Source organism: Mustela erminea, chromosome 1 (assembly GCF_009829155.1).
Source record: "Mustela erminea isolate mMusErm1 chromosome 1, mMusErm1.Pri, whole genome shotgun sequence".
Classification (NCBI taxonomy): domain Eukaryota; kingdom Metazoa; phylum Chordata; class Mammalia; order Carnivora; family Mustelidae; genus Mustela; species Mustela erminea.
Genome location: NC_045614.1, coordinates 30,272,886 through 30,286,118, shown reverse-complemented (window position 1 = coordinate 30,286,118; position 13,233 = coordinate 30,272,886). Strand labels below are relative to the sequence as shown.

At 40.4% G+C, this 13,233-nt stretch overlaps 1 protein-coding gene across 5 annotated transcripts in view; it reads right to left on the bottom strand.

The window, feature by feature from the left end:
• PTPRG (protein tyrosine phosphatase receptor type G) overlaps window positions 1–13,233 on the bottom strand; it is a 699,794-nt gene that overhangs the window by 266,801 nt on the left and 419,760 nt on the right. For all 5 annotated transcript variants that reach the window (XM_032359252.1, XM_032359242.1, XM_032359260.1 and 2 more), the window contains one exon: window positions 11,319–11,467. In XM_032359252.1, the coding sequence (XP_032215143.1) occupies window positions 11,319–11,467 (149 nt within the window). The remainder of the gene's footprint in view (window positions 1–11,318; window positions 11,468–13,233) is intronic.

Below are 13,233 nucleotides of genomic sequence, written 5' to 3'. Positions count from 1 at the left end.
TCTCTGGAATCTGTAGCAATGGTCAAAGAGGGACACGGTGAAAACTGTAGCAAAGAACCAGGGTGAAAACTGTAGCAAAGAAAATAAATAGATGGACTGAGGATGTGTTTCCCAATTTAAGTAGAGGATGTGGACACAATACCAGCAGTTAAGACTGAGCGAGCTCTTAGCCTGTGCCCAGTCCTGCGTGAAGCACTTACATCTATTAACTCCAAGCAAGACTTTAAAAAGGGGCTTTGTTTTATTACTTTGTGTTTTATCAGTTCACTATGGGACATTTTTCTTCTTCTTCTTCTTTCTTCTTTTTTTTTTTTAAAGACTGACTGATTTATTTTAGAGGTGGGGAGGGGCAGAAGGAGAGAATCCTGAAGCATACTCCCACCTAAGCATGGAGCCCAATACAGGGCTCCATCCCAGGACCCCTGATACCATGACCTGAGCCAAAATCAGGAATCAGACTCTCAACCCACTGAGTCACCCAACTGCCCTCACATTCTTTTTTGGTGTACAAGAGATAGCATGTAATCAGAACTGGTCTATAATCCACAACACTAAAAAATTGGGGGTATTACATAATCAACAATTTAAAAGAATTTTTTTTAAGATTTTGTTTATTTATTTGACAGAGAGAGAGAGATCACAAGTAGGCAGAGAGCTGTTTTTATTTTATTTTTAATTTTTTAAAAGAATTTTTTAAAAGATTTTATTTATTATTTATTTATTTGACACACAGAGAGAAATCGCAAGTAGGCAGAGAAGCAGGCAGAGAGAAAGGGAAGCAGGCTCCCCACTGAGCAGAGCCTGATGCAGGGCTCGATCCCAGGACCCTGAGATCATGACTTGAGCCGAAGGCAGAGGCTTAACCCACTGAGCCACCCAGGCGTCCCAACAATTTAAAAGAATTTTTAAAAAATGAAATGAAATGCTATAAAATATTACAGACTGGTCAACGACCCATGATATTTTTATCCTAAAATTGCCTTTTTTTTTTTTTTCAACAGGAAATACAAACTTTATCACTAGGGAAAAGCATCCCTGTCTTATCTCTCTTGCTTAGCATGTCCTTCCCTCAAAATAATCTGAATTTGACCTCTTCTCCATATATCCATCTCTAGCACAGGCCACCATCACCCCTCTTGAAATATCATAATCACCTTCTGAATTCAGTGTCTGCAGGTGTTTGCTATGGTCAAGTGCAGCCAGAAGGATCCTTCTAAAACGTAAGGCAGGTAATGTCCACTATCTGCTAAGGACATTCCAAGGGCTTTCCACCTCACTTGGAATAACAGAGCTGTCCATGGTCCCCCATGACTCATATCATCCAGACCACTGTTTTGCTGACTGCACTATCACTCTACCCTTTGGTTGTTTGAACCTGCAGAGCATGCTTCTGCCTCAGGGCCTTAGCACCTACTAAAATAAAAGCTGCCTGAGGCCAGGGCATTCTTTGGCCTACACAGAGAAGGCTCTATTCATCAACTGAATGAATGCTGTTGATAATTTAGAAATGAATGAAGAGTGTAAGAATGTAATTTAAACATTATATATAGCATCAAGGCACGGAAAAGAGCTCCCCACTGAACTATGTGGATGCAGGAAATTCTCCTTATCAATAGCCTCTCAGGAAATTACAATTAAAATAAAACAAAATAAAATAAACTCCATGGTCAACTGAGTTTGGGAGATTCCTGTTACATGCAAATTGAACAAGTTCCCTTGCTGGAGTTTTTGTTAATAATTTTACTATGCTAACCCATGATCAAGCTCCAAGAGAAAGGTATAGTAGGCAGCATTTCCTATATATATCTGACCACACATACTTTTTGTACAGAGCATTTAGACTAACTTGCAGTCCTGAAAATGTACCAGGGCTGCTATATGGTTCTGATGTTTACTCCACAATTACCCTGCTGATAAATAAATATGAATAAATAAAGTGATCAGAGGTAGAGTCAGAGACTTGAGGAAATTTAAAGGCAGAAACAGGCTGAGAAGTGGCAGGAAGTAGCAGGATGAGTTTTCTTTCACCCCTGGCCTTCTTTGATCAGGGACCAGTGGACACCGAGGCATACAGTAAGAAGATTCCGTGAAATACTGAACTTTATAAATGCAGTAAAGGTTTTAATAGGGAGATTCAGAAATCAAAGCTCTACCTAGTAAGAGGTGGGATTTAGGAGTCATTTCACTATTAACCCAAATATCTCTAAAGCCTGAGTTTTAAAGCCCTGTATTCTAAGACATCCTCAAACATTCAAGAGATGAAATTTTTAATTTTAAGTAAAATAAGGTTTTGGTGAATTTGCCCAGCTGGTCTCCCTATGTCATAGTAAATGTACCCAAAGCTATATCTCCGCTCAACACAGTGCCAGGCCTTACAACCAGGAAGGGAAGCTTCAGGAAGTTTCCTCTCCTTTCTATTAAAGGGTGGGGTTGGGGGGGGAAATCTATGAAATTCTATGCTGGGGATTCAAAGGGGAAATAGACTTTCTTTCAATCCTGTCTTCTTTCTGTTCCTTATAAATCTTCCTCACTGTTCTTTCTGAGTGTCAGTGGCATTAAAGAACTTGCTAAAGGCTTTAGATTTAAGATGGCTTGAAACTTTCCTGCTCAAATTTTGACAGGGCAGGGGAAAAACAAAACAAGTGCAGGGGTGGGGGTGTGGAGGGGTGTCTCTGAGCCTTATGTCCATAAACCCTCCTGACCCTGAATTTACAATCTATCTGATCTAGCCGCCGGAGGTCTCTACCATTGGTGCACAAAGGTCTCCCTGAGCGGATTTTATTTGAGTTCCTCAGCTTGGAAAATAGATTCTGAGAAAAACAGTGTCCAAAGTCCTGGGAACAAATGGTCTTTAAATAAATAAACAAACAAGCAAATAAATGGGAAACTACTGAAAGCTTACTCAGAAAAAAAATGCTGGCATCACATCTAGGTGAAGACTTGTGCCAACCAGGTCAGATCACAATGCAAAGCTAATAGTATCTATTGTTTGGTTGGGGGAAGAAAAACATACGTGAAAATTACTACAGATTCGGCATAAAAAGTCCTCCTAGAGAATTTTTGTCAGTCCTTTGGCTAGTTTATCATCTAAAGTCCATGAGTGGCCTGGAGCCCTCACATCTGCATGTTTCAGGTATGGTGTGTGGCACTGAGCATTTGAAAATTGGCCAGTCTAAATTAAGATGTGCTGTTAGTGTGTAATACACACCAGACTGCAAAGATAGTACAAAAAAAGGAGTGCAAAAAAATTAAAAAAAAAAAAGGAATGAAAATAGCTCAGAAATAGTTGTTTATTTGATTATGTGTTGAAACAGTAATATTTTGATGTATTAGGGCAACAATAATAGATTGTTAAAATCAACTGAAATTTAATTGATTTTGTAACAATTATATACCACAAATTGTATAAAATAGAATGAATTATTCAACTCAAGTAGAATCACTTGTTTCTTTTTACCTCTTTTTTTTATTTTAAAGATTTTATTTATTTATTTATTTTTGCACACACATCTGCATGAGAGAGAGCAAGAGAGAGAGAAAATGAGAGCACACACAGGTGCATGAGTGTGACAGGGGACAGAGGGAGAAGCCGACTCCTCACTGAGCAGGAAGCCCAACACGGGACTCGATCCCAGGATCCTGTGATCATGACCTGAGCCAAAGGCGGACACCCAACCAACTGAGACACCCACACACCCTCTTTTTACCTCTTTTAATGTGGCTGCCAAAAATTAAAAAGTACAACGAATGGCTCGATTATATTTTCTCTCAGTGTTGTTCTACGTGATTAAAAATAGACAGAAGTGGCAGATCCAGATAAAATGTGTAGAGTTTCCTACCATATCTCTAGGCAAAGAGCTGACAGCATTTCCAGTTCCCCTCACCTCTCCTCACTGTATGTTTTACTACTGGTTCAGCTACTCTGAACATACGAAGTCCTTTGATCCTTTTCCCACCGTCCCTGTTATCCAATAAATAGCAGTTACAATTCCAGCAAAATTATTTCTACTGCATCAGTGATTCTAAAAACAACCTAAGGCAATGACAAGGAAAAACTAGGAAAGGACTTATCCAATTAAAAAGAAAGCTGGTTAAGATATGGTAGACATTGAAGCCTAGATTCTGAAGTCCTGACCGTGAACCTCAGCCAAGCCACTTACCTTCCCAGAAGCTCAGCTGTCCCATCCTTAGGGTACCCCTCTCATAAGGCAGGTGAGAAAATTAAATGAGGTAATATCTAGAACATTCCTGACTCAGGCAATGCTTATTAAATGGTGTCTACAGCATCATCATCACAATCTCAACCACCAGCACCACCTTCAACACTGTTACCATCACCTCTCTGCCTTCTTTTTGGTTGTCTGAGGGTTCCCTTGGGGTCATCAAGTTTTTAGACCGAAATAATCTCCAATTTAACTGGGTTTTCTTTTCACACCGTCATCTGCTTTTCTGTGATTCTCAGTATAATCCAATCCAGTATCAGCACACCACATGTCAGCAATACACCATCAAAACAGCCCCGAGCCAAGTTCACATCTAAGGAAGACTTTGTGTGATGGGTGCTGTGGGACATTATGACGGCCAGGGGCCAAGGCTGTTTCTGCCTTGCCAAATCAGTTCCCTGGCTTCGTACAATGAGGCACTACTTCACCACTAAGCTTACGCTAAGTATTAGGGCCCCTTCATATGTTCCCCTTAATTAACCCAGGACATACACATAAAAGATCAGCCAGATGGAAAACAAGTATTTCACTAGCAAAGGATGAAACATTCTGCTCTAAAATGGGATCTTTATTTCAGTAAAGTCATTGATTATATTTCAGACAATTCCATCACTATTTAATGGAAGTCACTACAAAGAAAAACACGACCGGCCCCACCACAAAGCAGCAAACACCAGATAACCAGGGACAGCGTCCTTGACACTTCCAGTGTTCATTAGGAGCAAGGACAAGGGAAATAGGCAGTGCCTTTAGCATAACCACAAAGGACTCTCCAGGAACAAAGCAATTTTTCAGAGAAACTGCAATAATTCCAGGAATTTCAGTCAAGTAGAAGGCAGGGTGAAAGAAACAGCATGAGTGGCAAAACTTATTTTTAATAGAAAACGTCTCAATCTTCCTTTTTTAATTTTTGTAGTTTTATTTATTTAGATGATCTCTACACCCAATGTGGGGTTCAAACTCACAACTCTGAGATCAAGAGTCAGATGTTCTGCTGACTGAACCAGCCAGGTGCCCCTCAACTTCCCTTAATGACAGCTCTCTCTAATGACAGACAAAGCGAGACACTATTGAGTTTATAACGACAACTACTTTGTGAACAAGGCGAGTTAGTTTTATAATTTTCAAGATAAGTGAAATCAAAATCATCACTGGTGTCTTCTGGAAACATTTATTTGAACGGCATACCATTCTTTTTTTTTTTTTTTTTTAAAGATTATTTTAGAGAGACAGAGAAAGAGAGAGAGAGAGAATGAACAGGATGGGCATAGGGAGAGGGAGAGAGAATGCTAAGCAGACTTTGTGCCAAGAATGGAGCCCCATGTGGGGCTTGATCTCACAACCCCAAGATCATGACCAGAGCCAGAACCAAGAGTCAAAAGCTTAACTGACTGCATCACTCAGACATCCCTCCATTTCTTACAAGGGATATGGACAGAATAGAGGACAGCAGAAAGTTATAAATCTCATTTCCAAAAGAGCGATACTGCCAACTTAAACTGAGAGGGGAGTGGGACACTGGGCTTATACCAGTCTGGGAAAAAACGGAGTTAAATAAAGGTAAACAGATTTCCTTAGTGGAAAACAAGCCTTTAAAATTGGCCATTATATAAAATACACCTTCAGGAAGGTGTTTTGTATCTAAATTTATTTCCAGTAGAAAAGGATGACTCCATAAAGGAGTGCCAGCCAACCTGAACATTCAGTCTGTGCCCCAGAATACCAGGCTATGGAAGTCAGGGGTCGCTATGGGAGCTCAGCCTCTGGTAGACTGGCCCACATCTGAGTTGCGTCATAGCCCACCATGCTTACACGAGAGTGGAGAGCGACAAGGCAGATGCAAATCATTGGGAACATAATCTAGGGGCCCAGTAGAAATATAAGTGTCTAAGCGGAGCGTAATAAATAGAAACACTCAAAGAACCAAGATCCATTTCACAAAATGAAAGGTGTTAACATTAGCCTGACTCTAGGCAGGAAGATGGGAGCTAGGCGGACAGGAGGGAAGACAGGAGCCGGTCAAAGTAACAGGCCCCAAGATGTGGATACTGAAGACAACTGCAGGCTTAAGCAGAACGTTAAAATGAGGAAGAATCACAGAGCAAGGTCAGCCTAAAACTAGTATATGCTTACCCTCCCCCGAACAAAAATTAACTCTAAGAAGGCCGTACACTACCACCGGATAGTTCCTGCACCTGCTGGACCCACTGGGGAGACAAATAATCCAGTGTGTTTGTGTCACGGTTGCAACTAACCCATGTTCTTAGGAACCTAAACCAGGGGAGCCATGCTACGGATCCAGTTTTTACAACACAGATCCATAAATTCTTCATCAGTGATGATGAAATCTCAAAAGCTTCTAAGACCAAAGGTGATTTGTTATGATTGTTATTTATGAATTGAGGGCAAAAATTAATTTGGTGGCAAAACCTGATGGGAAGCCATTTAGAATACCGAGATTCCCCACTTAGCATGAATATTCATCTGTGTGTTGCAGGATTACTGATGCGTCCAAGGAGTAGAGTGCCAGACCCCACTATGTGTCCGCAGTAATACGTACAGCATATGCACCGTAATACCTTTCCGGAAAAAATACTGAATTCTGAAACTTCTGGCCTCATGAGTTTCAGCTAAGGGACAGCAGTCTTGTACCATATGGTAATGTGTACATGGTATATTATTAGGAAAAATGCCTTTGCTCCTTTTCACATGCTAGGATGCTCTAAGCAGAGCTGAAATGAACCAGCTGTGAGTTTCACTGGAAAGGGCACACACAATCAGTTTGGATCATTTAAGCTTATTGAAGACTTCAACTCATAAAGTAGCAATAAGTCTGATCAACAACTCCTGCAATCTCTTATTGTAATAAACAGGATTTTAATTACCTCAGACAACAAGTATGCAATGAACCTCCACTTTAATGGAGCTATCAGAGGTTTCATCCAGAGATTTCTCTTTGCATTAACTCCAGCTTCAGTTAGTAGTGAAAACACCGCATGATTCAATCCTATTAGTGTTACACAAACCTTTGTTTAGGTTACCAATCACAGAACAGGGAGTGAGCAGGGGCAGAGAGAAAACTTAGGATACAGTAGAAGCTGCCATACACAACTGTGGTCATAGAGGTAATACAAAATCAAATGGCCATGGAAGAACGGGAACAGGACCTACCACTGTTTTAATCACTGGCATGTTCTGATCCTTTTCACTTTATGGTTACTTAATCATATCTAAAAAACCCCTTTTGCCATGTAAAGCAATACATATATTCACAGGATTCAGGGATGGGTGAGTGGACATTTTGAAGGGCCACTATCCTGCCTATCAAAACCCCCAATGATCCTTCACTCCTTCAACTTACCAAGTATCTCCTGCCTCAGGGCCTTTGCATGCCCCTGTTCTATGAGCAGGATCCAACTCATGTCTTCCATCTTAATAAATATCACTTAATAAATACAGCTTAATAAATGCCTGTCTATAAGTCGTCCACATCTCATGACAAAACACCCTTCTTCAGAGACCGTATCACAACCGATATAACACAACTGTATGTGACTGCTTGCCCAATTTCTGTTTCATTACCAGAGTGCAAATACCTTAAAGGTACTGCCTTTCTGGTTCACTTTTATAACCCAGAGCCTACATGACAGTAGGTACTCAAGAAACATTTGTTGCTCAGCTAGAACTAAAGCCGCATGATAGGAGGGGAGGGCACCTGAGGATCCAAATTGGGTCTACATGCCTAGGCATGGCATTGCAATTCGATTCTGAGTGTTTCCTAACTTAAATTGAGCTGTAAAGAAAGCCACTTTTGAAGGGCTCTTATTTTTCTATTAGATGGGATGTTTTTAAGTGTACAAACTCTAAGAACAAGTCCAGGATCCCAGCCAGGAAAATGTGGGGAGGTCAAATCTCTGGATGTGTATGAAGTTGTTACAGGTGACCTCAGAGGAATTCCCAGGAAGCAGCAAAACTGACAACATTGGGCTTGTTGCCACTGACCCTCGGGGAGCAGGACCACATTCTTGTGAATTGAGGCTATGCTTACAATTCAGCTTGCAGAGCTGGAGCACTGAGGCGTACCATACCCAAGGTCATGACTTAACCTCAAGTGGAACCTCAAGGAACCAGGACTAGCAATGTTCTCACCCATCAGGCCAGGTACATTTCCTCTCTGAAATCCATAAGAAGATGGGACAACCTCTCAAGCAGGGAGATCCAAGGATTCAAACATCCTCAAAGTGACGCCACACAGGTAAAGGAAGGCTCGATTCCAACGAAACATACACGTTCTCTGCTCCAAAGTCTCACAGCAGTGACATTTTGGGTAGGATAATTCTTTGTCTGGGGGCTGCCTTATGAACTAGAGGTTTACCCACATCCCTGGAGGTTTAACTGCAACTCTACTCACTAGATTCTAGGAGCATACCACTGCCCCCTATGAGTGACAACCAAACATGGCCCCTGAAAATGCATCATGTCCCCATGGGCGGAGCACGCAGTCTCTAGTTGAGAACGAGTGCTGTGCTTTGCCAATCTCAGTGCAATCTTCAACCATGACTCTTCTCTGACTCTGTACACAAGACAGAAAAGAAGTGTCCCCGATGCTGATAAATGACCCCATGATATATAACAATTTTTTTTACTTTCATTCTTTAAAAAGGTTTATTTTATTTTTTATACAGAGAGAGACTGAGAGATAGTGAGCATGAGGGTAGTGGGAGAAGGCAGATAAAGAATCTCAAGCAGACTCTGTGTTCAGCATGGAGCCTGACTCAGGGCTCGATCCCATGACCCTGAGATCATAACCTGGGCCCAAATCAAGAGTCAGAGGTTCGACTGACTGAACCACCCAGGCGACCCTCTTTACGTTCATTTTAATTTCTTAGAAAGCAACATAGTTATGCAGAATGAAACAAACCAAGTCTGAGATGTTCAAACTCTAAGACCACCAGGGAGAGTTCCTGTTGATAAAGAGCTCCAATAAAGCAAGTGAACACAAAATATTACAGACATGTTTTGGGCAAAAGTGAGCAACTTTTCCTTGCATATTTTAAAGTTAAATTTGATCCCGTTACCTTTGGTCTCTGAAATTCCAAGTTCCTCAAATACACCCAGTAAGTAATTTAACATGTTTATCACATTAAAAAAAAAAAAAGTTACAAACCAGATGGGCCTCAATGAGGAATCCAATTAATACAAGCAGCCTTACCATCTGACATTACTTAAAAGAAATAAATTCAAACAACTTGGCAGAACAATAAGTCTGTGCATTATAGCTGCCATTTTGAAATAGCTTCTGAATTTCAGGGCACTCTTTGAGTAAAAGAAAACTGAAATATTCACTTAAGGTAATAACTTTTTAAAAGAATATGCATCTAGTCTATGCATTTTTCTAAATATGAATGGAATAAGAGAAGGAGACAGGCCCTTCACCACATTAAGGGATATAATTAAGAATGATGCAGAAGTTCCCAGGTCCCATCTCTAGAACTCTTTGTATTTACCAAGGCAACTGCCAAAACAAGTTTTCAATCTTTCAAAGCACAGGTCTTTTGTTTGGACAACACTAGATGAACAAATAGCAGCCTGATTCTGAGATAAAGAGGCTTTTGAGAAAAACTAGCTGGACGCCAACGGTCCCTTCAACTCGACTGCCAATGGGAACTGGTCAGAAAGAACTGAGGGAAACCTGAAACTTTTAAAAAGATGATATAATTTTGCTTCTAGGAATCAAGTTTTCTAAGTACCAATAAAGCTAAGATTTCTAAGAAGTGATTCATTTAGTACAAAAGGAGGATGAGAGCCCATTAGCAAAAACCCTTCTCAGGAGACCTTTAACTAGTGTAACGAGTACAAGAAGTCCCACAGACAGAAGAATCTTAATACTGGGAAATTGTCAGTTGAAGGAGAAAAAAATGTGAAGCATTTTCTCAGAATAGTTATCTCTGCTTTCTCCATCAATCACAGATAAGAAACAAATTTATACATGAGTAAAGGCATCTCTAGACAAAGAAATACTACTGATTTTCTCATCTTGTGAGGATTCTTCACTTATGCTTCAAGGATGCCTAAATGGTCCAAAATAGGCTTGAGGAACTAGGGTGAATGACGAAGCCCTATAAACTACGTGCAAATCTGTGTGTACATCCGTGTATTTTCCCTATATGGAGGGGATCTCAAGTATTCCTCAGATAATCAAAGTAGGTCATGACTTACTAGAAGTTATAACACACTAAGAGTTGCTGTTCCATATTTGAGTCCAATCATACACTTGAAGGTACATCCATTTAGTTCTTCCTCAAATGTGTAAAGCTCACCACATAAAAGAACCAAACCTAACAAATTCATGTGCACCAACAAAAGAATACCCCCATTCTGATGATGGTAAAAGGTAAAAACAGGGTTAGCAATGGAAAAGGGGCACCGCCCCAACCAACACTAATGAAGGAATCTGGAGTCTTGCTCTCTTCCTCCCGACCTCACCAAAAAGATACAAACTGTCTCTTGTACCCACACCTTTCTTCTGTCTAGCAGCAAGGATATTTGAGAAAACTGACACAGGAAAGGCAAAATGCCACCATTGATCCCAGCAATGTTAACTGAGAGTCATACCACCAATGGCCACAGCCTCTTTCTCGACAGCTGGAGGGAGCAAACAAACCTTAAAACAGCTTCCCCACCGAGAGAAGGTTCTGAGATGCCTCTTCATGTATCAACTAACTTTTCTCTTTTCTAAAGGGCGAAAACAGTAACCTGAGTTTCATTCAGAATTTCACCTTTAGAAAGTGGAACTTCTGAAAAACAGAGTAAAGAAATTGTGCCAGATGAAACAAATGGTTGAAAATCCTTGGCCAGGGGTGAGTCTACTCAAAACCACAAGGCTGCTGACTTCCCCACGCTTCTCCAGTCAAACAAAGGTAAGAAGCTTGAGGAGGAATGTACACCTGTCACGCTGTATATAAACAGTTTCCAGAGACAAAGGTATGGACACTATAAGTTTCATTCACAAAGTCACTGGGGGTAAAGACAAAGCATCTGACTAATATGAGGACCCAAAGTAAGGCTACACTTGACATCTCGATGCCTTCTCACCTCGACAGGAAAGCGCCTCCCGTTGATGCTGTGTTCTGAGCCCGCAGAGCCATTGCTGTGTCCCCAGTGAAATTCCACCTTCTCGGCTTTGAATCTGCCAGGCAGGCCAGCACCACTTACAAAATAGTCGTCCTTCAGAAGGATGGCAACTGCAAAAATATGGAAGGGAAGGGGAACAAAGTGAATCTCAAAAAAAAAAACTTGAATGACTTCCTCCACTGCTTCCAGTAAAGTTCATATTATATGATGTGAATTATTTCCTCACGTTCCTGTTGGAAAAACAAGTCAAAAACACTAGTTTGAATAAATTAGCACAATCTAGCTGTAGAATGTTCTCAAGCTCTGGTTCACTCTAAATCATGAAAACTCCCAGGGAATGATCTCAGAATTTCTTATCCATTTCACAGATGGGGGAAAAAAAGGAAGAAGAAGAAGAAGGGAAAAAAAAAAAAAATGGAGACAGTCACAGAGTAAGATGCTCTGAATCAGGGTCTCCTTAGTCCGCTCAATGACCAAAACTCTCTGGAGAGGGAGAATTTTTCTTTTTGTAAGCACTGACTCCTGGGGCTACCCCTGGGTTCTCTGGAATGAGGTGGGAAAAACATATGACAAGCCAGATGTGAGAGGCAGGTTTCTTTGATTAGAAAGCTTAGACAAAGATACCAGGAAATAAAATGTGCAGGTTCTTTCCATTTTAAGGCAGTATCAGTGGACATACGGCAAAGATGGGGGTTGCATTCACGGTATTTGAAAACAGTGGTACTGAATACCCTGAAATTTTGAAATATTGAATACCATGAAAACATGGTATTGAAAACAGTGCCCAGGAAAATGCTGGCAAAATTTTATACATTAAATCATTCAAATAACTGCAGATAACTAGATTTAATGTAATGCTTTAAAAAAAAAATGATTTCACATGTAGGAAAATTTTACTTAACCCATCCAAAAGAACACCTGAGAATTCCAAAACATAGGGAACCTTCGTCAATTTAAACCCTAACTATCAAAAGGATCCTCCTCCTGAAACACAGGAAAGAGAAATTGAGAATAAATATCTTGGATTTATACTGGCATAACAATTATTTTCCCAAAAGGAATGTAGTATCCAGATGCATTAACAAACAGATTTTCTTTTATAAGTGAGACACTCCCTTTGTTTGTTTTGTTTTCTAAAGTGAATTCATGCATTCATTCAACAAACACTCACTGGCTGCTAAATATGGGTAAGATGTCAACCAATATACTTCATGGTTTGTGATCAACAGCCAAATTTGTAAACCACAGAAAAGCTTTTGTATCATCCCTGTCTCTTCTTCCTAAAGAGATCCCAGTTCGAGCTTTAGCGAGAAATCCTGCATGAAAATTAGGTCTCTGTAAAAGATTGGGACGAGGCTAATGACCCATCTCTAAAACAGTGCAATTAGTTTCAGTACTCCTCTATATAAAGGAAGCATTAAAAGCAAGTAAAGGAACCCTGCTCGTATAAATCCCTTTTTATTGCATTCAAAAGACAGTTTTTCTCCAATTTCTGAAAAAATATACAGTGAATGTTCAATTAGTGGGACAGCAAATTAAGAGATGAAATGAAGTCAAAGCAAGTGTTTCTTGCGCAGATTAAACACGCGATGGCTGTTTTACCTGTGCTGTGTGCTAGGCACATTTAATAGGGGTTGGCAAATGTTCTCAAGGGCAAGATCGTCTCTGAGGGCCCTGAGATCCCAGTTGCAACAACCCAACCTAGTCCTTGTAGCACAGAGGCAGCCAAGCACAACATGTAAATGACTGTTCCAATAAAACTTTATCCAAACTAAAATATGGATATAGTTTTCATGTGTCATGGAATCTCATTCTCCCTTTGATTTTTTTTTCCACCATTAAGAATGCAGAAACAAGCAGGGGTTGTCATTTGGAG